The 26,391-nt window shown below is 41.2% G+C and overlaps 1 protein-coding gene across 2 annotated transcripts in view; it reads left to right on the top strand.

The window, feature by feature from the left end:
• slc23a2 (solute carrier family 23 member 2) overlaps positions 1–26,391 on the top strand; it is a 59,005-nt gene that overhangs the window by 22,482 nt on the left and 10,132 nt on the right. For both annotated transcript variants that reach the window (XM_056246537.1, XM_056246536.1), the window contains 5 exons: positions 5,242–5,337; positions 7,849–7,965; positions 10,254–10,411; positions 17,301–17,389; positions 24,897–24,964. In XM_056246537.1, coding sequence (XP_056102512.1) covers positions 5,242–5,337; positions 7,849–7,965; positions 10,254–10,411; positions 17,301–17,389; positions 24,897–24,964 — 528 coding nt within the window. The remainder of the gene's footprint in view (positions 1–5,241; positions 5,338–7,848; positions 7,966–10,253; positions 10,412–17,300; positions 17,390–24,896; positions 24,965–26,391) is intronic.

Genomic DNA, 26,391 nt, shown 5'->3' with positions numbered 1-26,391 from the left:
ATGCTGTTCTTTTGCATTATCTATTCATCAAAGAATCCTGAAAAAAAGCAGAACTGTTTTCAACATTAACAATAATAATAAATGTTTCTTGAACACCAAATCAGTATATTATAATGATTTCTGAAGGATCATGAGACACTGAAGAGTGAAGACTTGAGTAATGATGCTGAAAATTCACCTTTGACGTCACATGAATAAATTACATTTTAAAATATATTAAAGTTTTTTTTTTAAAGTTTTTTTTAATTGTAATAATATTTTACAGAATTAATTTTTTACTGTATTTTTTCTGAGACTTCTATAAAAAAATTAAAGATCTTAGCAACTTTTGAACGATAGTGTAAAGTACAAATACATTTTTAAAAACTACATTTCAAGTTGTTGTTTAACATTAGTTAATGTATAGCCATATTTGATTTTTATAATGTATTGTTAAATGCTAAAATAAATTAACATTAACAAATATTAATAAATGCTGTAGAAGTGCAGTTCATTCTTAGTTCATGTTAATGTAGTTAACTATTGTTAATTAATAAAACCTTATTTTAAAGTGTTATCGATTTTAATTATACTGTTGGTGTTTGTAACAATTTGGACCCTCAACATGTGTGTGTTATCTTACCACTGCAGGAAAGGTTCATTAACAAGCAGAAAAACCTGAACAACTTGAAATAACCAGCTGCTGCTTTTTGATAGTGTTTTTGCTGTTTAACATGCATATTTTAAAATTTAAACATTGAAGGGCAGTGTTGCCACAGTTACTTTGAAAAAGTTTTTATTAAAAAAATAATAATAATGACAGTCTTTCTTGAAATCACTTAACATAAATGCTTGTTTTTTTATAAAAAAATAAAATAGTCTTTCTTGACCTGACTTAAATGTTTCTTCAAATTTGACAGTGTTTTTGTAGCTAGATAGCACTTTATCGCCACCAGCACAGAGTGTACAACAAACCTTAATATTGCCTTAATATTGGGTGATGCGGTGGTGATGCGTTCATGTAACATGTAAGGGTGGCGCTGCCAATAAAGCACTTAAAAGCTGTTACAAAAGTAATGATTATGAATATGTCAAATATAGCAAGGGCACATATAAATTGTTTATCAATAAACAAGTGTTTTACTGTGTCAGTGTCGGCTGCAAAGATGAAGTTGACGATGCTAACTCGCGATCTTCGCAGTAGTCAACACGCCAGAGAGAAATGCACATTTCATACGGATTACATAAGCAGAGAGGAGTCGGTTTTCTTTCGTTTTGAATTGTTCTGTTTAAAAGTAGACATTTCAAGCTTTCTATAGATATATTTCTCAGGTCTGTGAGGCAAGTAGGCTTAACTTTATACGCTGAGTTTCGGTTCATTTATGAGACGAGCTCCAGTTCACGCGCCGGCGCCTCAGTTTCGTGATTATTTATTGTCTGCTACTGGATATTTACCTCTTATTTATTTATTCCAGGCAATTGGTTGATGACAAATTGATTTAAAATTAAGATACAATTAATACAAAACGAAATTCACTTAAAAGAAAGGCGTTGTGCTTTCTGTTTGCGGTCTCTGTGAAAGTTTTAAAGCAGTCTTTTAGTGCCGCTTTCAGAGCGGTCATGTCCGTAACGGACAACTGTCATGTCCGTAACATTGTTTTTTCCTCATACATGTGAACACGAAAAATAAAATAATATTTTATATTCTGTGGAGAGCCAACCCTTCTGTATCCGGTGGGTAGTATAACCTTTGGTTTGCGCAGTGTAATTCACAGAATTACTAAAAAATATTTTGCCACCTTAAAGTTTAATATTTTTTGTGTCACATACAGGCATGTGTATTTCCCTCACATTAAATATAAAACGCATGTGTAGACTGATATTTTTGTAATGTCTGGACTCCTTTATTAAGGGAGTATGGATATTTAAACAGACGTTTCAATATATTGGTATTAAATGCATTTTCTGATATTTTTGTAATGTCTGGACTCCTTTATTAAGGGAGTATGGATATTTAAACAGACGTTTCAATATATTGGTATTAAATGCATTTTCTGAGTTTTTTATATTTCAAGTTTTTTACCTCAAATATCACGTCCATAACGCTGGAATTGCCCAATTTTAAATAATTTATCCTCAACCCGTTTCGTGGTAGGTCTACGTATTTTTATTATGTTAACTTCAAATAATACTAATAGTAATTTAAATATGTGGTAGCATTGGACCTGGACGGGAAGGATAACTGAGATTTGGAAGTAGAGATACACCGATTGATAGGCTGGTGACCGGAATCGGCCGATTTTCACGTGATCGGCCTTGATCGGCGACCGGCCGGTCAGTCTGACATGCCGATTTTATGCCGGTCAAATGCACTCGGGCGCCGCATGATTAACATCGCGCAACATCAGCATCACACGTGCACACGGAACACACATGTAGGAAACCTCGTGAATGAATTACGACCGTTTCACACCGCAAGCGTGAGCAGCAGGGTTTTTTGTTTTTTCTTCGGCGTGCATGTTAATCAGTGAGTGCATTCACACCGGGAGCCGGAGCAGCGCGTGAGCGTCAAGCAGGAGCGTCGCGTGAGCAACAGTGAAGCGCGGGTTTCAGCGCCGAGTCTATTCTGCTCGCGCTCAATTAAAGTGAAAGCATACTTTTGATGGACAAAATAAATATGATTTCACCCCAAAAGTGCCCAAAATGCACAGAATTTGCACGTCTGGTGTGTTTTAACAAGAACTGAAGTAGCCAGGCTATGTCAGAAAAGAAAATTAAGACTCAAAAATATTTATAGAAAATAACTTGTTTTTATTCCCAATTGTTTCCCTGCATATGCTCCACTTGGCCTGTTTAGCCTGGCTGGACATGTCAGAGAGAAAAACTGTTTGAGAAATATAACTTGCCATTGATGTACAAGTGATTGCTGTGTGTGTGTGTGTGTGTGTGTGTGTGTGTGTGTGTGTGTGTGTGTGTGTGTGTGTGTGGAGAAATATATACTGCAAGGGTAGGCTATATTTATTTTATTTTTATTTGTTATTTATATATTATTTTATTGCCATTACCTGTTTTCATATAGAAGTTTAGTTTGCTAAATATCAAATTGTTTTAGTTGGATATTGGATGTGAAAAGGAAATGGTTCTTCCATAACACTGCACTTTAGATGTGTGTGAATTTCCCACACCAGGAGTAATTTATATAGTCCTATTTTATAGCGATTATTTGTTAAAAAAATGTTCTATGCAAAATGTTCTATTAAAGAGAAGATAGAAAATGAATATTTGTGTGTGCTGTAAAGTGGTTTAAAAAAAGGAAATCGGAATCGGCTAAAATCGGTATCGGCAGGTCAAACTCAAGAAAAATCGGAAATCGGAATCGGCCTAGAAAATTGTAATCGGTGCATCTCTATTTGGAAGGGGTGTGTCGCGATTCTGCCTTCTCACACGCGACACTGGTTCGTGGATCTGAGTGACGTGATTTCGGTTTCATATCGCATATCGTTACAGCCCTAACTTTTACTAAGAAAAATGACAAAAATAGTAACGCACAGTGACTTTGATAAGTAACTTTAATCTGAGTACTGGTTTGGAAATAGTAATGCGTTAGATTACTCGTTACTGAAAAAAGTGGTCAGATTAGAGTAACGTGTTACTAACGCGTTACCGGCATCACTGTTGAAGGGTTAGTTCACCCAAAAATTAAATTTCTGTCATTAATTACTCACCCTCATGTCGTTCCAAACCCGCAAGACCTTCTTCAGAACACAAATTAAGATATTTTTGATTAAATCCGAGAGCTTTCTCACCCCCTTTAGCAACAACGCAATTACCACTTTCAAGGTCAAGAAAGGTAGTAAAGACTTCGTTAACATAGTCCATGTGACTACAGTGGTTCAATCTTAATGTTATGAAGCGACGATAATACTTTTTGTGCGCTAAAAAATAAATAACAACTTTAATTCAACTATTTCTTCTCTTCCGTGTCAGTCTCTGACTGTCTCTGTTCACGTAAGCACCATGACGCATGCGTGTGATGCTGACACAGGATCCGGCCAATACTGAGCCGGCGTTCTGACGTAGAACCCGGAAACGCTGCACTGTGTTTACAACATGAACAGTGTCAGAGAGACTTTCGGAGAGACGAAATCGTTGAATAAAGTCGTTATTTTTTGGGGGGGATTGCGCACAAAAAGTATGCTCGTCGCTTCATAACATTTAAGGTCCCTGAAAGTGGTAATGGCGTTGCAGTCTATGGGCTTTTTTTTTTTTTTGTGTTCCAAAGATGAACGAGGGTTTTACGGGCTTGGAACTACATAAGGGTGAGTTATTAATGACAGAAATGTCATTTTTGCGTGAACCATTTATTAAACATGTCAAGAAGCCAATGTTTACTTTCTTGTGTGTGCGCTTCTATAAGAGGTTATCTATTAGAGAGTTGTTTTTATCTCGTCCTTCCACAGAAGTGTCCCTTTATCAGTCAGTCCACTATGGTCTGTGCTCTGTAACTTTATCTGTTCACTCATTATGAAGACATTCATGTCAAGACTCAAGTTTCCCTTAGTCATGCCCACGACTCCCTTAAAGACAATTACATAGCAAACACTATCTTATTACATTTATGCGGATTATATCATTATTTTCTTTTGTTATTGTTTTGTTCTTTTGTTATATCGTTCTCAATTGTTGATTAATTATTAGGGATTTAGTGTTCTTTTCTAATACTCGTCTTTTTTTAAAGATATTTCTGTATGTAATTATTGTTTGAAAGACAAAAGATTGTTTGTGGAGTCATGAATCTTCTGTCTAGTATGATGTCATGAAGAACCACCAAAAAACCATGTACAGCTAAACCATCATTGTTTTGGTGAACTCTCCCCTACATGAGTGTGATCACTTATCTGCATAACCCTCTTTCTCTGAAATGTGTGTGTGAAATTGCCCTTGTGGACTTCAGTGGGCAGATAAGTCTCGTCAGTGTCGGGGTGTAATGTCATGAGGTCGTAAGGTAAAACAAATATGCTTGACACTGAAACCCTGATATTTGAATTTGGCAAAGAGAACCAAAGCAAAGCTTCTGGAATCGTAACCCTTCGTGTGCCAAGCTAAACTACATAATTACTGTCTGATTTCTTACAGATACGTCCACATTACATTTTTATCTTTTGTGATAACAATAGAAAAGTTTGCTAGTAGCTAGTACATTTTTCTTGTTTTGTTGCTTGGTAAATATGTGATCTTTGCAAATATCTCTGTATTTGACAGGTGGTTAACGGTGCCGTGCAAACCCCTGGAGATCAAGACGCAGAGGACACACAACTCATGGCCATTTACGCGAAAGACAGCCAGACTGAGGACAAGGTGAGTTTTGGTGATGCTATTGGTGTAGAAATGACACACTTCACCTTTAAATCAAGGGGCTACTCGTAGGGGTGGGAGATATTGACAAAAATGAATATCTCGATATTTTTTTCCAATATCTCGATATCGATATTCAGACGATATTTTTGCAATCCTTCAAAGAAATGTGTGCAAACTGGCAAAGAAGGTCCAGTTGGTCTTTTGACTTGCTCCATTTTACGTATCATTGTATAGAATTACTAGTACATAAAGATATGAGACAATTGATTTAAACATGAACCAAGTTACTGTACTAAATATTTATTGTAATACAAGAACAGTGCTTTTTCAGTACAATATATGTACGTATTAAATTTACTTTGTGCTTTGCAAATAGGCAGTTCACAAAATTCACGGTTCGGTTCGATACGATACAGTGATGTACGTTTTCGATACAGCAAAAAGAAAGAAATAACAGATAAATTTCCTATTTATTAAAAGAAAAAATATTTTTAAATAAGTGTGAGGTTTTTTTTACATCATCGTCATCATCACATTAAAAATAACTTTTAAATATGATAATATTTGAGTTTTGAAGTGCTGGAAAAAGATGTGTGATGTAGGCCTACCTGAAAGCATTTGACTATTTCTGCCAAACTTCCATGGTTACAGTTAGTGTTACTATATTAAATCCATGGTGAATGTTGCTGATCTGTGAACGTAAATTTGCCTATAACTAGTTCATTCATGGCAAAATGTTTCTCCTGGTTTCCACGTTTGATCCGTTAATAACAGAGAAATGTGCATGCTTTTCACTAGATCTCGCAGTGATGTTATTAGTAACGTTACTTCAGTGGCGAATTCTAATGTTTTCTCTGGATCTCTTAGCGCTGTGTATAACAGTGTCGCTTCATCACGATTCGGCGCGCGCTGCACTGACATTGATGGTCCGAACTGAAACGGTCCGTGAAGCACAAAATAATAGCACAGTTTCGTTCCGCTTTTATTACGTTTGCCATTTGATGTTGTGCAACGTCATGGTGGTCGCGCCAACGCGGATTTTGGTCGGCAGGAAAAAATGGTCCAACGAATCGTTCGGTTTGTATGCGTACCGAACCGAAAGCCTTGTACCGAACGGTTCAATACGAATACGTGTACCGTTACACCCCTATTTGCAAACAGTACTTCTATTAGACTAACAACAATGTGATTACGTATTTACTAGAAGTTAAAAGAAGCCCTGTTCGGAGGCTATTACGGTGGATCCCTTGGGAAAATGTATTCCATCTTTTGGACTCATCATTATACAACGCAATTTTTAAAAACTTTTTTACTTCAGACTTCAGTTTTCTGCAAACACCGCATATTTTGCCTTTTCTATCAGCTATTTTATTAATCGTACATCGGCTTTATTCTTTACATTTTTGGATTGTTGCTTCAACCTAGAAACGTCATAACACACAGGTAAGAACTTAGTTGTATTGCAAATTAGTAGCAGCTTACTCTCGTGCAATTGCGGAACGATCGTAATTTTGTAAAAACAAATAAAATAGAGTCAAACAAACCCATACAGTATTAAAATCGCAACATATAATAGTTTAGAAGGTTATAGTGTGTGTTATTTGTTTTGTCTTTAACTTTTCAGCTCTTTTCATGTTTGGGGGGGTCGGATTGTAAAAATTATGAAATATTCGATATCCCAATTTTGCATATCGTCCAGACAACAATTTGGATATTATCGTCTAAACGATATATCGGCCACCTCTAGCTACTCGTACCAGTCTTGCTTATCCACTCTGTATTAAGCCCTGTTCGGTAATAGCTCAGTCATTATGACTCGGCACTTTTCCCCCACAGAGGGATCAGGGATTTGGGAGGTCACAACATTGCAGTGGAATTTCCTCAGTGTTTGCCTTCAGTACAGCAATGCTGATGCAACACATTGGGTTTCTGACTTTTTCTCTGGTTCTGTGTTGCCAGTAATATCTGTCAGAAATGAGAATTATTTGACTGGTAATCCAGATTTTCATTGTCACAAAACCGATATTGTCTTTAAAACAAAGATAAATGTAGCAAGGGACAGCTGAAGGGTAATCTTACTGCTTTGAAAAATTTTCAAAGACAGACCATAATTTTATGGCTGTACTGTATCTTTGCTTTGTGGTTTAATTGGTTAAATTGTTAAAACTAGTTTTCAGTAATAGTACATATTTTTCCATTACAGGTTATTTTAACATGTAACAGAATGGCTCTTATAGTAATGTCTTCTTTCAATTTGGAAGATTAGAACGGAGTTTATTAAGCAGTTTGTTCATTTCAGGATAATTTCATATAGTGTCACTGATCTCCCTCTGGTGCCATTTGAATTGCCAGCAGTTTTGCTGTGTGTGTGTGTGTGGTTGTGTGTGTTCGCGCTCTGATGCCGTTTATAGTGTACAGCTCTTACTCAGCTTATCTGTAATAGGAATGGGTTACCATAGGGACGTCCCATAGCCTAACTCTCATGTGTCTTGTGTTTCCTCTCCCCATCAGTGCTCCATATCAGAGACTGTGGACAGTGCAGACAGCACAGATGCCAAGAGAATGGACATGATATACACCATAGAGGACACACCACCTTGGTACCTGTGTGTGTTCCTGGGTTTACAGGTACAAACGCATACACAGCCACAGTGATGAGCCCAATACATTTAAGATGTTCATTTACCAGCTATGACTCAACTATATCAGTGAAGTATAGCAGTGACTGTAAAGTTTAGACTTTAAAGAAGTGGCCCTCAAATTTACAGCAGTGAAATTTGACTTTACAGCAGTGACACGCAACTTTAACCCTCTGGGGACCAAGGTGTTTTTGGGGTCCTTGAGATGTTTTGACATGCCCTGACATTTGTGCTTTTTTCAGTTGCTTATAAACATATTAATGGCACAGGTGAAATTACTCTATTTAGCACAAACAGGGCTACCATAATATGTGACCAACATGTTTGTACATGTTTGTATTTTTGAGAGAATATTGTTTATGCATGGTTATTGAAAAAACTAAAAATTAAAGTTTCTGAAATAAAGCCACAAAACACATACTAAATGTGTCCACAATACTTTTGACTAATGGAAGTTGTGGCCTAGAGTTTTTGCTTCAAAATGATCTGAAAAACATCCTTTCTAATCATTCACATAACACAATAGATTCTTTTAAATTGTGAAAAACATTTTTTTGTTAGCCAAGGCAATATGCGAATGGGAGTGAACGGCCCAACCCCATTGTGAATAATTAAGTGGTTGAGAAGACAAAGACGACCCGCATATTAATGAGCCTTTCATTCAGGTGTGTCACACAAGAAAGAATGCAAGGACAATATACATACACACATACATACATATACATACATACATACATATACATATATAAAATCAAAATATAAATGAAAGTCAAAAGCACATTTTTAGTCATACCTGGAAACAAATCCTGTTCCAAATGGGTTATATGGGCCATTCTACAGAATTGGTTCAAAGTTAGAGTTGGAAACATCTTGAAAAGAAAATTGTCTTTTTCCATAAATGTCTTAGTAGGCCAATACATTTTATCATACATATTTCAAAGTTAAGGATTCATTATTTTGATATAGCTTGCATTGGAACAAACACTATTCTTAGTTGATTAGTTTATTGACAAAACATACTATATATATTTAACATATGAGCAGAAACTGCTAACAAAAGCTTATTTGATGTCTATTTTAGAGTTAAAACTTTATAATCTATCCAAAACTAGCCTCACACACACACACACACACACAGAAACATGATTCAAATTTAAACAGTAGGCTATTTTTTTGCGTTTACAGACACTAACGTTATTATATATCGCGATTAGAACAAAGCACAAAAATAAAAACACTTACAGTTCAGCTCGCTCCTTGAAGTGAAAATAAACCAGCACTTGTTCTGAGGTAGGTAAATGTCCCAGGATTATTCCTCACAGCCGCGCAAGACGACAGTACATTAATCTGACTAAATATAGTGTGTTTACAGAGTTTATATGGGCGTTTACACGTCTCAATGTGTTGCTTCAGATCATTAGTGTTTCAATAGCGCGCGCTCTCCGTGGGCGTGTCACATAGCGGAATAATGAGATGCGAGAACGATAATGAGAACGGCTGACACCTCTCTCTTTTTATATAGATTACATAAACAGGGAATATTTATTTTAGTTTTAAATTAAATTAGAATGATCATAAACATATATTGCTCATGTCTGGGTGAATAGTATTCGCTGAGTTTTGTTTAAGTTTAAGAGACGTGCTCCAGAAAAAAAGTTCACGGACACGGAGAGGCAGAACGTTTAATTTGTTTAATTTCATTATTTTACAAAAGCACAATATTTTATTCCGATTGTAGGTGGGCACATAAAGTAGACATTTAACAGTTTTTTTTAATATGTTTCATAACTCTGTATGACCAGAAATGATGGAGTAGTTTAAGTCTATTTTTCTGCTATGTGAAAAAAATCTGCCAAAACGCACGGGTGCGTTCTTGGTCCCCAGAGGGTTAAAGCAATGACCCTCGACTTTACAGCAGTGAAACTAGACTTTGAAGCAGTGACCCTAGACTTTTAGCAGTGACCCATGACTTCACAGCAGTGACCCTCGACTTTGAAGATGTGAACCTTAACTTTCAGCAGTGAAACTTACACTTTGAAGTGGTGACTCTTGACTTTACAGCAGTGACACGCAACTTTAAAGCAGTGACCCTTGACTTTACAGCAGTGACCCTTGACTTTACAGCAGTGACCCTTGACTTTACAGCAGTGACCCTTGACTTTACAGCAGTGACCCTACATTTACTGCAGTTACCCTAGGCTTGTGTAAGATTTGATGCTCTCCATTACAGAGATAAAGAGCTAGATATTCTTTTCTTTCCACATCATTTCTCCTCAGCACTACCTTACCTGCTTCAGTGGAACTATCGCTGTTCCCTTCCTGCTGGCTGAAGCCATGTGTGTGGGTCATGACCAATGGGCAACCAGTCAGCTGATTGGCACCATTTTCTTTTGCGTGGGTATCACCACCCTGCTGCAGACTACCTTTGGCTGCCGGTAAGTGTGAGTTTGTTAAAGCAAGGTTTAGCTGGTAGCACATGTTCCAGACACGTTGAGCAATGGGGTTTCAATAGGGAACAAAGGTTCAAATCTGGCCTGTGTGGGGAATCCCATGCACTGCTCCACTGTCAGTGGAGTTTACCCAACTCAACTAACAAGCACAACAGTTAACATTTAACTTTATATATATATAGTATGTATATACACTCACCTAAAGGATTATTAGGAACACCTGTTCAATTTCTCATTAATGCAATTATCTAATCAATCAATCACATGGCAGTTGCTTCAATGCATTTAGGGGTGTGGTCCTGGTCAAGACAATCTCCTGAACTCCAAACTGAATGTCAGAATGGGAAAGAAAGGTGATTTAAGCAATTTTGAGCGTGGCATGGTTATTGGTGCCAGACAGGCCGGTCTGAGTATTTCACAATCTGCTCAGTTACTGGGATTTTCACGCACAACCATTTATAGGGTTTACAAAGAATGGTGTGAAAAGGGAAAAACATCCAGTATGCGGCAGTCCTGTGGGCGAAAATGCCTTTGTTGATGCTAGAGCTCAGAGGAGAATGGGCCGACTGATTCAAGCTGATAGAAGAGCAACTTTGACTGAAATAACCACTCGTTACAACAGAGGTATGCAGCAAAGCATTTGTGAAGCCACAACACGCACAACCTTGAGGCGGATGGGCTACAACAGCAGAAGACCCCACCGGGTACCACTCATCTCCACTACAAATAGGAAAAAGAGGCTACAATTTGCAAGAGCTCACCAAAATTGGACAGTTGAAGACTGGAAAAATGTTGCCTGGTCTGATGAGTCTCGATTTCTGTTGAGACATTCAGATGGTAGAGTCAGAATTTGGCGTAAACAGAATGAGAACATGGATCCATCATGCCTTGTTACCACTGTGCAGGCTGGTGGTGGTGGTGTAATGGTGTGGGGGATGTTTTCTTGGCACACTTTAGGCCCCTTAGTGCCAATTGGGCATCGTTTAAATGCCACGGCCTACCTGAGCATTGTTTCTGACCATGTCCATCCCTTTATGGCCACCATGTACCCATCCTCTGATGGTTACTTCCAGCAGGATAATGCACCATGTCACAAAGCTCGAATCATTTCAAATTGGTTTCTTGAACATGACAATGCGTTCACTGTACTAAAATGGCCCCCACATTCACCAGATCTCAACCCAATAGAGCATCTTTGGGATGTGGTGGAACGGGAGCTTCGTGCCCTGGATGTGCATCCCACAAATCTCCATCAACTGCAAGATGCTGCTATCCTATCAATATGGGCCAACATTTTCTAAAGAATGCTTTCAGCACCTTGTTGAATCAATGCCACGTAGAATTAAGGCAGTTCTGAAGGCGAAAGGGGGTCAAACACAGTATTAGTGTTCCTAATAATCCTTTAGGCGAGTGTATATGTGTGTGTGTATATATATATATATATATATATATATATATATATATGTGATTGAAACATGAAAGTTTTCAGTAAATTGTGTTCATGTTTGTAGTACAAACAGTATTTTGTTTCTTATGTGGGTGGTTTTATTGATTACTTTCAGGATGTTAGATTCAGGCTTAGTTTACAAGCACACTTTAGCTCAGCAAGTACTGCATCTGCTTCACTCTATTTTTGTTTAATATGGTAGAGAAGATTATAACATCTACTGTAGAATAGGCTAGCTACGGTAGTCGGGTGTTACTGGTGTTACAGGTGTTCGGCCATACACTGATTTCATAACCTACCCCACCCACTCTGTCGTTTAGCTTTTTTTATAGAAATAAAAACCATTTAGTCAGATTTCACTCATCACATGACAAGAGTAAGGAAAGATGATTTGGAGGTTTTGGTGCACAACACATCCTGACAATCATTGACTAATATCTTTTCTTGTAAAATGTGCCGTCAGTAATGCCACTCCTTATACAGTAAATGCTCCTGTGATGGATCTGCCATGAGCTTTAGCAAATCACAACAACAAAAAAATGAGTCCATCGCCACAAAACAGGCAAAGTCTTCAATTGTGACAGTCTTTAATGAATCTTGCTTACACAAGAAAAGAAGTGATCAAGCCTCAGAGAGGAAAAAGGCAAAAATTGTAATGGTTAAAAAACTAATAAAAACTAATTCCATTTTGGTTACATCACAGGAAATGGCCAGTATTCAAAAAGGACATAATTGAGCTTGAGCATCTCAAGCTGACTGAGGACCAAAATGGGCACCACTTATCCAGGGTACAATGAGTAACAAGACTCTTACTAGACAAGACATACACTGAATTTATAGGAGGTGGCCAGCACCATGAAAACAAAAAGGGGGAAAAAAACATACAAATTCTCACAACAGTAACAACACAAACCCTGGAATGAATGAACACAATACATTTAACTAAATTTAGAGCCATGAATACATTTTAGTTAATGCGAAAAGAATTCCATTAACCAAAAGTCACATTGATCAGGACATCACATTTTCCTATGTCCCCTCTATTACATCAAAGTTGGTACATTCTCACTTCCTTTAGAATTCCCATAAACACAGATCAACTTCCTGTTTGAATCTCTGTCACTAGGCTGGTCCATTCCCACAACAAACCAGGTACTAAACATTTTAAAGTCATAATTACAAGATGAACTTTAACAATTTTAGCTATGTTTATGACAAATAAAGATCTTAAACCAAACCAATATAGTAATGTCCTTTTATATATTGATCAATGCAAAGATTAATGTATAAGAATTGTGTGGCATAAATCCTGGCCATCACAGCTCCTGATTGCGAAAGTGATAAGCGAGCGCACATTCAAAAGTGATTTCAATACCAATTTCAATACCTTTTGATAGCGGCTCCCCGATGTCCACCATACCGGTGTTGTCTCAAGTTTATTTACCGGTGTGATCCCTACTGTAGAACAATCTGACCACAGTCAAGACATCAGTGGAGAATCTCAGTTTTCAGAATTGTCATCGTAAAACTGCCTGTTTACAACGTAAGCACATTATTCGCACGTTGCGATGTACAGGATGTCTTGTTCTTGTGGGTTGGGTAGGCAAGTCAGAACAATGGCACAGACGTCATGACCTGACACGGGTGAACATGGAATTTACAGTCTTTAATGCTGTAATTAGTTTTTTTCTGTGTATGTCTGGGCATGTTATCTCATGATGTAATCCTACTCTTAAATACAGTAGAGCTGGCTGATGTGGCTAAAAAATTTAGATGTTTTTTAGTCTGTTGACAGTTCAATATGCATTTCCATAATATATGTAAAGAAAAAAAAATGTAGAGTCTCTTTTTATTCCTCTTTTTACTATATTGTTGTTTATTTCAATGCTTAGTACTTTGTCAGTTTTTCCCCCTGTTGTTCCTTCACCTTACATTGTTATTTTGATCTCTCTGTCTTTATTTCCCCTCCTTTTCCCTGTCTTTCTCCTCCCTCCGGCTGAAAGTGAAGTGACCCAGTAACCTAGATTTGGAAATATTTCACTCAGTTCTGTGAAGAGGAAGGGCGTTCCTGTTGCATAAAGGTTTTTTGTTTGTTTTTTTCTCACTGGCTTTGATTTAGCACACAGCCTAAGACATAAACTCTTACAAGGTGCGTAGAGCGTGCGTGCACTCTTAAATACATTCTCTTCTCCAATTACATTTTTCTTTTAGTCTGGTTACATTTTTTGAAGAGCTGCTTTTGTTGGAACAAAATCTAACTGTTGTGTAGCAGGAGGTCTGGAGAAAATGGCTCAGTTCAATTTTAGCTGTGGTCATCTGTGGATCTTTCAGGGTCTTTAATCACTCTGTAATGAAGGCCTTCAGCTCTTTATAGTGCTACAATTCAGGCAGCAAACTGGTGCTGTTTAGTGTGGCTTGAGAATGAGGAAAGGACACGATAAATCTGTGTTCCAATCTGAAATTGGGTGGATTTCTGTTCTGTTCCCTCTCTTACGTTTCCTACGCCTATAGGCCTATGGTTTGCTATTAAATTTGTTTCTAAATATACGTATGTATTATTTTCATATTTTGGCCAATACATGCCCAATATTAAAATTGTATCATTTTAATTTGAAATTCACAGTCATATCAATATCGCCTGATACTGATAGATAATTTGCACACAAAAAATCTCCAATATTGTAGCATTAATTATAGACATTTATAATGTCACATCACACAAAAAAAGGTTCTTTTGAACCTTCTAGTCATCAAAGAATCCTTAAAAATAACATCCTCCACAAAAATATTAAGCCGAAAAAACTGTGTTCTAAATGAATAAGAATAAATGTTTCTTGATCATCAAATCAGTATATTAGAATGATTTCTGGAGGATCATGTGACACTGAAGACTGGAGTAATGATGCTGAAAATTCAGCTTTGCATTGATAAAATATTAAAATATATAATTTTCTTAGTTATTTTGTTTATTCATATAATTTGCAAACCATTAGACAGTGGGTAGATCAATGTGGAATGTCCAGCACCTCCATTGCCCTAATGTGGCCTCACCTCTGATTTGAATAAGGATTGTTAAAACAAACGAGTACATGCTGGTCCCTTATAAAGTAAGCAGTGCTTTGGATCTGTTTAAGCTCGTACCAAAATATAAAGCGTCAATCACAGCAATTCAGGAAACTGTTATTTCCTCTGCAAGTTACCACTGTTAATGTTTTGCTGCTGTAATTCACTTTAATGTAATTTATGGTGCCATACAGTTTTATGTGACATAAAACCCCAACAGGGAAGCATGAATCGACAGTGTACGTGTATAAGGAATCTGGACCAGACACATTCTATATTGCAGGATGGAGAGGGTGAGTATCTGTAGAGGTCTGATCCTTTAGGCTGTTCATGTCATAAAGACATTTAGACATGGCCTGTTCTGTGTCTTGCACTCGATGTTCTTTTGTGGCCACTTTGCCCCATGTGTAAGAGGGCCGCCTGATGTCTTTCTTGCGCATTTGATCCCTCTGTTCTGACGTCACTTGCTCATGGCACATGCTGTCTCCAGGGAAACCTGAGCAAGTGACCAAAAAAAGGTAAATGAGAGGAAGATAAGAGTGGAAAGGACTGGGCAAGTGTTTCCGTCAGACCTGTGTGCTGAGTCACTGTATGTGAGCGGCCTTTATGTTCTACCTATATATTAACTAGTATATTTCAATATAGCGTGTTTTTATGCCTGAGGTATGGGTTATTATCATTAAATAAATCTAAAACCATTAAAAAAAACTTTCAGACAAGAATAAGCATTAACTCAAATAAAACAATACAAAAAAGAACCTTAAACTTATTTTATTTTAGCTATTAAATAAGTAACATTTTAGTAAAATTTCACAATTTAGTTTAGTACTAAAATCACTAAAACAAATAAGGAAATAAAAACTATAAACACGTAAAAAAAAAAGACAAAAACACGTTAAACAAAAAAGACAAAAACACAACTAAATACAAAAACTTTAACTAAAAATCAATATAAAACAGAAAATATGAAATCTAATTTAAAATCTTAACAAAAACTATTATAGTATAGTATTATAGTACTATTAATGATTCTAAAATAACACTGCACTACTGATACCCGATACATGTTACATCTGATTAAACGCTTTAATCATAAAGAATAGATTTTTGACCTTAAACATTGTTTATTTGGACATCTTTATCTTTTTCAATATAATCTGTATTATTGTATTAAATTTGCTTTTTGTAAAACATGCTTTTTCTTTAAGTTGCCATGTTTATTATCATGGTTGCACAACACTTTATTTTAAGACACTATAACACTATTTGTTCGTTAGTAAAGCTAAGGGGGGAAAGATTGAGAGCGAGAGTTTGGCCTTGTTTTGTAGACACATCAGTGACGGTATGAGAAGTGTGTGTGGAGACATCTAGTGGTTTGAGCAAAGCCACTAAATGTCTCATTACAATGAATATGTATCAGTTCACAAACTAATTTCTCTGCTGGCTTTAGTTATTACACTAGGTTTCAACATTTTCTAAAACGTCATTTTGCTGTATTTTGCATATTTGTATTAAATATCATATGAATAGCATCGTATACTTGTTACATATAAAATATTAATAAATTACTATTTATTTGGATGATATTTATTTTGAAATTATCAGGGGATTTGCCAGTGTCATGTAAGAGGCATAAATCTTTGAAAATATTTGTTTGAGTTGCTTCATAGCAAGTTAACTTGATATCCACAAGCAGATCTGTATATGAACTATATGGACAAAAGTATTGGGACACACCTCTTAATGATTATATTCATGTTTTTTTGTCAGACCCATTGCCACAGGTGTAAAAGATCAAGCCCTTAGCCATGCACACTGCACTGTAAATAATTATATGATCAATAAGTTATGACAACATATGTTTTTACATTGCTTCAACTTCAATAAGTTAAGCAATTTTCTACTTTTTTTTTTTTTATAAGTTATACCAGATTCAACTAATTTCAGTCAGTTTAATGTAATATAAGTTGAAATTACTTAAACATCCAAGTTGATTGTCCTTAATTTAAGGCAGCAACTTTTTTTATAGTGTGCTTTTACAAACATTTGTGGGGGGGATAGGGTGCCACCTTTGCAGTAAGACCGTTCGTGAAATTTCATCCCATATTACAGGGTCAACTGTAAATAGTATTGTTGGAAAGTGTTTAGGAACGGTAGCTGAAGCGTTCCAAACTGTTTTGTTCTGGAATTGGTGGATTATCATTGATTCAGGGGAGTGACCTCATGATGGGGTTAAAAGCTTTTCTTGTCAGCCACACATAATAGATGCTTCCAAGGCACAAGAGTGTTGTTGTTGTTGTTGTTTTTAAGGGTATGTGTTCTTGTTATTTGATTATTGTGTTTTTGTGTGTGTTTTGCCTCCAGGCTTCCATTGTTCCAAGCTAGTGCTTTTGCATTTCTCGCCCCATCAAGAGCCATCCTTTCACTGGATAAGTGGAAATGTAACACAACAGGTACATGTCACACACACATGGGTTCCCGCGTGCATTAAAAAGTCTTGCCCCATGTCTTAAATATTGCCCCTTTATGAAAAGTTTGATTTCAGAAATTGAATATTAATGGAGAATTATCAGCAGTCAGCTGCCCAGGACAGACAGGTCTAAACCAGCTCAAAAACACAATTACACAATAACTTAAGGTGTATTCACACCTGCCTTGTTTGGTTCGATTGAATCGAACTCTAGTTCGTTTCCCCCCTTGGTGCGGACCTTTTGGGCAGGTGTGAATACAGCAATCGAACTCGGGTGTGGACCAAACAACCGAACCGAGACCCAGCTGAAGAGGTGGTCTCGGTACGGTTCCAAACGAACTCTGGTACGGTTCGTTTACGGTGTGAACATGAACCGACCCAATTGCAAGAAAGCACTGCGCCTTTGAGTTAACAGGCTTCCGTAGTCGGAGATTTTGGCATAATGGTTTGTGTTATTGTTGTTCAAGTGCGAAAGAGAATTCCATTCCGGCGCGCTGTCTGGCCACACGATACTGTTGCGCGTCTTTCTGCGCGTCGTGTGTGTGCATCATTGGCATGGAATGAATGAATGAGTGTGTGCATCAGGACATTCACATACAGAGCGTTCTCTTTAGTCTAATCGCGCATAGATGCAAAAAAAGCTTTTGCAGTTCATATAATGTAACGATAGTTACAATACAAGGATGATGCTGCGTTAAACTGGACAAACTTAATCGCAAGCGTTAACATTGACAGCACTTGTTAGCAGTATATACAATAAGAATCTCATTATTTGAATGTGTGAACATAGCCCCTCTCTATGAATGAAAACTAATCGGTTACCTAACGTAACCTCGGTTCTCTCTAGAAGAGGGAACGAGTATTGCGTAAGCTAGCTTACGCTGCGGGAAAGATTCATCTTGCTGAGATATTGAAGCCAAAAAATTATTTCATAATTTGTATCCATTGACAACGCAGTTCCTCTGCGGCAGACCTAGAGCAGGCTAGCTAGCAGCTCATTGGTTCGCTCAGAGAGAACTGCTTAAGCCTATGGGAGAGCGGGGCTGAACCCGCTTCCAATGAGAGGCGCCCGCGCGCTCATTGCGTCATGGCCCGCCAGAATGGGCGTGGCTATGGTGTATATAACAGTCTCTCCCAGGCTTATATGTTGATTTATTTCAGCGTGAAGCGAAACGCTAGTAGCGCAAGCACGGCCGGGAACGCAATACTCGTTCCCTCTTCTAGAGAGAACCGAGGTTACGTTAGGTAACCGATTCGTTCTCTTACGAGAGGTTCTCTCGTATTGCGTAAGCTAGCTTACGCTGCGGGAACACCTGGTCAACGCCGTGCGCGCTATGAATCCACTCATGAATCCCAGGGTGATACCGGGGGATTTTTAACGTGGAGTGAATGTATTATGAGGCTGGCAGAGCGGGCACATGAAGTGTATACATAAGCATGTATGAGGCCGGCAGAGCGGGCACATGAAGTGTATAAGCATTTAAGGAGAGCACAAGGGGCGAACCGGTTGTGTGAGGGACTCCCAGTAATGCAGCTTCTTAGGGAGCTGGTCGTTTAGACAGCTAGTAATTTTGCCTGCAAGGCGGGAACTTCCAAGTTGTAAAATCTGACAAAAGTGGACGGGGAGGCCCATCCCGCGGCCACACAAATGTCATGAATGGAAATTCCACTGGACCATGCCCACGATGAGGCCATGCCTCTAGTGGAGTGCGCCCTGATGCCCAGAGGGCAGGGCAGGCATTTAGATGCGTAAGCAGAGGCGATAGCGTCCTCTATCCATCTAGACAGTGTCTGTTTAGAGGCGGCCAGACCTTTGGTGCGCCCCCCCAAACGACACGAAAAGCTGCTCAGCGCGTCTGAACGCGGCAGCGCGCGTAGTGTACAATCTCAGAGCCCGCACCGGGCAGAGGAGATTGGCGTCGCGCTCACTATCGGATGAAGGCAGAGCCGATAGGGAAATAATCTGAGCCCTGAACGGGGTACCAATCGCCTTCGGGACATAGCCATGTCTAGGTTTGAGAATGACAACAGAATCATTCGGACCAAACTCGAGACACGCGGCGCTGGATGAGAGCGCGTGAAGATCCCCCACGCGTTTTACTGAGGACAGAGCCGTCAGAAAAACGGTTTTGAGCGAGAGGTATTTTAGGTCCACAGACTCGAGCGGTTCGAACGGGGGTGCTTTCATAGCTTCGAGAACTATAGAAAGATCCCAGATAGGAACCGAAGGGGGGCGCGGAGGGTTCATCCTCTTAGCTCCCCTGAGGAAGCGGATGACTAACTCGTCTTTGCCCAGGGACTGAGCGCGTCGGGGTTCAGAGAACGCCGCGACGGCTGCCACGTAAACCTTGGGAGTGGAGGGGGACCTGCCCTTGTCCAGCATCTCTTGAAGGAAAACAAGCAAAGACGGCACCTCGCATGACCGTGGGTCCAGATGTTTGTCGGTGCACCATTTTGAGAACACAGACCATTTAGACGCATAGAGCCTTCTCGTGGAAGGTGCTCTAGCCTGTATGATAGTGTTTCTTACTCCTTCTGGCAAATCAACGAATAGTCGTTGATCACCCATGCATGTAGCGCCCAGCGCCGTGGATGGGGGTGCCAGATCGTGCCGCGAGCCTGAGAGAGGAGATCTGCTCTGACTGGGATGGGCCACGGGGCTGTCTGCGACAGCTGAGTGAGCTCCGGAACCCAATTCTGACTCTCCCAACGCGGGGCTATGAGGAGCACCGAGTGGCGTGTGTCCCTGATCCTCTGAATTACCTGTGGTAGCAGAGCGATCGGAGGGAATGCATAGAGCGGGCGGCGAGGCCATTCCTGGGCTAGCGCGTCCTCGCTCCTTGAGAAAAATATTGGGCAGTGAGCGTTCTCTTCTTACGCGAAGAGGTCCACCTCTGCTCTGCCGAATAGCCGCCACAGTATTTGGACCGTTTGTGTGTTCAGGGACCATTCTCCTTAGGAGATGAGGTTCCTGGACAGTATGTCTGGACCGTCGTTCAGATGGCCCGGCACATGCGTCGCTCTGAGCGAGAGCAGGCGGCTCTGAGACCAAACTAAAATGCGGTGTGTCAGTAGGAAGAGATTCCTGGACCTGACACCGCCCTGACGGTTGAGATAGGAGACCACAGCCATGTTGTCCGAACGGATCAGGACGTGGTGTCCCCGAATGAGCGAGAGGAAGCGCGAAAGCGCGTTCTCGACCGCAAGCATTTCCAGACAGTTTATGTGTAAGGGGCTTTCCTGTGTCGACCAATGGCCGAAGGCCGGTGAGCCCTCGCAGACTGCACCCCAACCCGTGTTGGATGCATCTGTCGAGATGACTTTTCGGCGAGAAAAGGTCCCCATCGTGACGCCCTGTCGAAACCATTCTGCTACTGTCCATGGCTGCAGCGCCGTGAGACATGTCTGCGTAACTCTGATCAGCTGGCGGCCCGTGTTCCACGCGCGGTGGGGTACACGGCTGTTTAACCAAAGCTGAAGCGGACGCATGTGCAGAAGGCCCAGCTGAAGCACAGCGGAGGCTGAGGCCATGTAACCCAGCATCCTCTGAAAAATTTTCAGAGGTGAGCGGGTGCCCATCTGAAACGAGGCGGCCAGTCGCTGTACACTGCGCGCGCGCTGTGTAGACAGGCGAGCCGTCATCGTGACCGAGTTCAAATCTATTCCTAGAAAGGAAATCGATTGACTGGGTTGAAGGGAGCTCTTTGTCCAGTTGACAGAGAGGCCCAGCGTTTTCAGATGGTCGAGGAGAACTGCGCGGTGCGACAGAAGCTCCGTCCGTGATTGGGCCAAAATCAGCCAGTCGTCCAGATAATTCAATATGCGCAGCCCCTGGCTCCGCAGGGGGGCGAGCGCCGTATCCATGCACTTCGTAAATGTGCGGGGCGCCAGAGATAAGCCGAACGGGAGAACGGCGTATTGATAAACATGACCCTCGAAGGCGAAACGTAAGAACGGCCTGTGACGGGGATTTATCTGGATCTGAAAATAGGCGTCTTTCAGGTCTAGAGAGATGAACCAGTCCCCCTGGCGCACCTGCGTGAGGAGTTTCCTGGTAATGAGCATCTTGAACGGTCTCTTCATGAGCACTTTGTTCAAAGACCTGAGATCTAAAATCGGTCTGAGGCCGCCGTCTTTCTTGGGAACCAGAAAATAACGGCCGTAAAACCCCAACTCGCTCATAGATAGAGGAACTCTCTCTATAGCCCTTTTGCACAATAGTTTTGCTATCTCTGAACGGAGCAGAGTCACTGCTTCTGGGTTCACAATAGTTTCTAGCCGCGCTCGGAAACCTGGAGGGCGGCGGTGGAACTGTAAGCGATAGCCTAGCCTTATTGTGTTTAGCACCCACTGGGAAATTCCCGGAATAGCTTCCCACGCTTGAAGCGTAACGCTAAGGGGTGAATGGCTACATGGTCCCCGTTGCTGCACACAGCAGGCCGTGCGGGCGCGCTCATAGTGTTTATGACAGCGGGACTTACACTCAGAGAGGAGTTTAAGGGCCGTGTAACAGAGAGAGCAGAGGTCGGACGCGCACACGGGCTCGTGGGCGCGCTTATGCACTCTGAAACTCGAGCGGGTTGGAACCGCTTTATGAGAGTGGGCTCTGTGAGACACACGGGAACTGAAAAGCTTTTGTGTATGAGTGAACAGTGTTGTGGGCACATTTTCTACACAATAGGTTTTTATGCTCTTTTTGAGATATCTCTGGGTCGCCGTGAAAACGGTGTTTGTGCACATGCAGTGTTTTGTGTATGAGTGAACACAGTGTTGTGGGCACATTTTCTACACAAGAGGCTTGTATGCACTTTTTTTTTTTTTTTTTTTTTTGATTTCTCTGGGACGCGGTGAAAACGGCGTTTGTGCACATGCAAGCGGGAAAAGAGACCGGCTTGTTGATGGCGGTGTACACTGCTGCAGTAGCCGTGTGAACGGGGACTGACAGAGGGCGAAACCTTGATGGCGGTTCAGCCATGGTGAGAAATAGCCGTCCTTTTCTCAGCTGAGGCTGGTCACGTGAGCGGCCTGCAGCGGGATATATATATAGCCTGAAATCGCTGCACTTGTGACGCGCGTCGCGTGCAAGTGCGTGTTAGAAACGTGAGCGCTGCAAGCGGGCACGAGACTATTTTTAGCCTGCAGAGGCTGGACTTGTGACGGCATAAAAATTATCTGCGAGAGCCGGAATCGAACGCGGGTCTCTGGCGCGAAAAGCTTTGTGATACACCACTGAGCCACAGGGGTAATGACACAAGCACAGTAGCGCGAGCAGATAAGAGGGCGTGATAGCAGTAACAGGTTCGGCCTCAGCGGAACTAACACACTATAACCCATTTGTCCAGCTTTATGCTCGGAAATGAGAACGTTTCTCATGAGCGCGGGAGAGCGCGGCCGCTTTCTGTCACGTGAGAGAGCTGGGCGCGAGCTCAGAGCTGCATAAAGATTATCTGCGAGAGCCGGAATCGAACACGGATCTCTGGCGCGAAAAGCTTTGTGTTCCACCACTGAGCCAGGGGTAAAGACACAAACATAACAGCGCGAGCAGATAAGAGGGCGTGATAGCAGAAACAGGTTCGGCCTCAGCGGAACTGATACACTATAAACGCTTTATGTAGCGGCGTTATATGCAGGCGGGAGAGCGCGGCCGCTTTCTGTAACGTAAGAAAGCTAGCCGAGAGCTCAGAGCTACGTAAGAAAGCTAGCCGAGAGCTCAGAGCTGCATAAAAAAATTATCTGCGAGAGCCGGAATCGAACACGGGTCTCTGGCGCGAAAAGCTTTGTGTTCCACCACTGAGCTAGGGGAAAGACACAGGCTTAATAGCGCGAGCAGATAAGAGGGTGTGATAGCAGCGACTAGTTCGGCCTCGACGGAACTTAACGCACTATAAACCCACTTGCCGGTGACGCGTATGCATGGGGCCGGGCTAGCTCTCTTGTAAAGTAAAGAAAGCTAGCCGCGGTTGGCACAGCTGTAAGCGGCTCGTCCCCCATTCAGCGCTCGTAGGCGGTGAGAGGGGGAGGCGGCGTAACGCTTCGAGTCGAGCCCGCAGGGTCAACAACAGAAGCCCAATCGCAGAGGAAACATCCGCCGTTGGCGAGAGAAAGCTCTGCGTGTCCCAGTCCCAGGCAGAGAGCGCAGAAGAAGGCGGGCTCTGGCGCTGAGAGGGACGCGGCATGAGCCGCAGGTGTGCGAGGCATCTTAAAAAAGACGCTCGCTGCTCTTTTAGATACACACACACACACACACACACACACAATACAAGAAGCTTTTTGGTAAAGGATATGAATCCGTCGGATGGCGCTAGCTTGCAGGACGGCTGAAGGTGGCGAAGACGGCCGGCTTCCTCAGACTCCCAGATGCTCGCTAGAAGGTGCCTTTTTCCACGACGGCGGCTTTTCTCAGGACAGCAGAAGCGTGTAGCTCGCTGAAGATGAAATGAATCAACATATAAGCCTGGGAGAGACTGTTATATACACCATAGCCACGCCCATTCTGGCGGGCCATGACGCAATGAGCGCGCGGGCGCCTCTCATTGGAAGCGGGTTCAGCCCCGCTCTCCCATAGGCTTAAGCAGTTCTCTCTGAGCGAACCAATGAGCTGCTAGCTAGCCTGCTCTAGGTCTGCCGCAGAGGAACTGCGTTGTCAATGGATACAAATTATGAAATAATTTTTTGGCTTCAATATCTCAGCAAGATGAATCTTTCCCGCAGCGTAAGCTAGCTTACGCAATACGAGAGAACCTCTCGTAAGAGAACTTTATACCTTATCCGTTTTCTGCGCAGTTTCTTCATATTGCGTTTGTACAGAATAACACAAAATTAGTAAAATAACAAATATTGCAGTACGAAATATCTCCATGCTGAGCCTTTTTTTGCAGTTCCTGATTTCCCTACTTGAGAATCCTTGTCCAATGAATGGACGACCTTAGCACACGTGTGGTTTTGTTTACAAATTTTGGTTCACTTCCAAAAAGAGCGGTGTGAAAGCGAACCGTACAAAAAAAAAAAAAAAAATGTATTTGGTCCGGACCAAAGCAAGTGAACTATTGGACTTTCCTGGTGTGAATACACCCTTAATTACACTGCAAAAATGACACCTTAAAATAAAGTACTGAGTAATATTAATTAACTACATGTACTTACTACAGGGTTAGGTTAGGATTAGGATTTGGTTGAGGGTTAGTTGCATGTAATTATGCATAATTTACTTTTATTGCTATGGTAAGTACATGTGACATATGTAACAAGGACACTGTAAAATAAAGAGTTACTAAAATATATTCTAATTATTAATATTATTATTATTGACAAAATTCCCCAAAATATCAAGAGATCATTTGTCAACCCCAAGCTTAAAGTATTACTTTTTTTTTCTTTTTTATTTTTTTTTCAGGACTTAAAAAGTCTTAAAAAGCCTTAAATTTGCAGCAACCCTGCACACACTCATGTACCTTCTCAGTCAGTAATCGGATTGTCATGTTTCTCTGCAGGTTTTGCTGTATTAAATGCCACAGAGCTGCCACACACAGAAGACATCTGGTACCCCAGGATACGAGAGGTGTGTTAAAACAAAAAGGCCGAAAGAGATGAGAACAGAAGTATTTAATGAGGAACATAAAACCGATAGAGGAACTGGTGTGAAACTAATTAAATAAAGTGGAAAGTTAAGGTCTATAGTGGGTTTTAACAGGATTGCTCCATGGGATTGTGGGACCCTAGGTGCTATCATGAATGAATGAGGAAATTCATTATGTACTGCTGTACACCCAAAGCGCTTTACAATCATATCAGGGGATCTCTCCTCAACCACCACCAGTGTGCATTATCCTCTTGGATGATGCGACGGCAGCCACAGAACAACGGCTCAATACACACCAGCTATAGGTGGAGAGGAGAGAGAGTGATAGAGCCAATTCAGTTGATGGGGATCATTAGGAGGCCATGACTGGTGAGGGCCAATGGAGGGAATGTGGACACCGGGGTTACACCCCTACTCTTTACGAGAAGTGTCTTGGGATTTTTAATGACCACAGAGAGTCAGGACCTCGATTTAATGTTTCATCCTAAGGCCTGTGCTTGTTACAGTATAGTGTCCCCATCACTATACTGAGGCGTTAGGACCCACACAGACCACAGGGTGAGCACCCCCTGCTGGCCTCACTAACACCTCTTCCAGCAGCAGCCTGGTTTTCCCAGGAGGTCTCCCATCCAGGTCAAGGTCAAAGTTTATTTCTATAGCACCTTTTAACAACACGAATGTTGACCAAAGTGCTTCACAGATACATCAAAAAATACTGGTACTGACCAGGCTCTGCCCTGCTTAGCTTCAGTGGGCAACCAGTCTTGAGCTACAGGGTGATATGGTTGGGACGTGATCATGAACATGGCTATGATGTAAAAAAAACTGTCATGACATCAATAGGACCACTATCACTGCAAAGTTACTAAAAAAACTGGATCGTTAACCAATAGCATGGCCGAATCCAGAGTTTCCCAGCAAAACATTACCCAGAGCATCACACTCCCTCCACCAGCTTGTCGTCGTCCCACGTGATGTAAAATAAATCAGGACTCACAGGACAAGGCGCACTTCTTCCACTGCTCTAAGATCCAGTTTCGACACTCTGGTGCCCATTGAAGGCACTTTTGACGGCGGACAGGGCTCATAGTGTGATGCACTGTGTGTTGTAACACATTCCTCCCATAACCGTCATTATCGTTGGCTCGGACCAGACGGGAAAGCCTCCGTTGCCCTCGTGCATCGATGAGCCTTGGGCGCCCAACACCCCGTCGCTAGTTTGTGGTTTGTCCCTTCTTGGACCACTGTTGGTAAATTCTCACCATGCTGACTGGAAGCAACACACAAACCATGCCATTTCAGAAATACTCTGACCCAGTCGCCTTGCCATAAGCATAAGAGACTTCATTCAATAACAAGACTGCATTTATTTGATCTATTCAATGAAAGCAGTAATATTATGAAAG

This window comes from Rhinichthys klamathensis, unplaced genomic scaffold, assembly GCF_029890125.1.
Source record: "Rhinichthys klamathensis goyatoka isolate OS25496 unplaced genomic scaffold, OSU_Roscu_1.1 h1tg000040l_1, whole genome shotgun sequence".
In the NCBI taxonomy this organism is placed as follows: Eukaryota; Metazoa; Chordata; class Actinopteri; order Cypriniformes; family Leuciscidae; genus Rhinichthys; species Rhinichthys klamathensis.
Note: the sequence above shows the minus strand (reverse complement) of the source record. Positions and strands in the feature narration are given on the sequence as shown.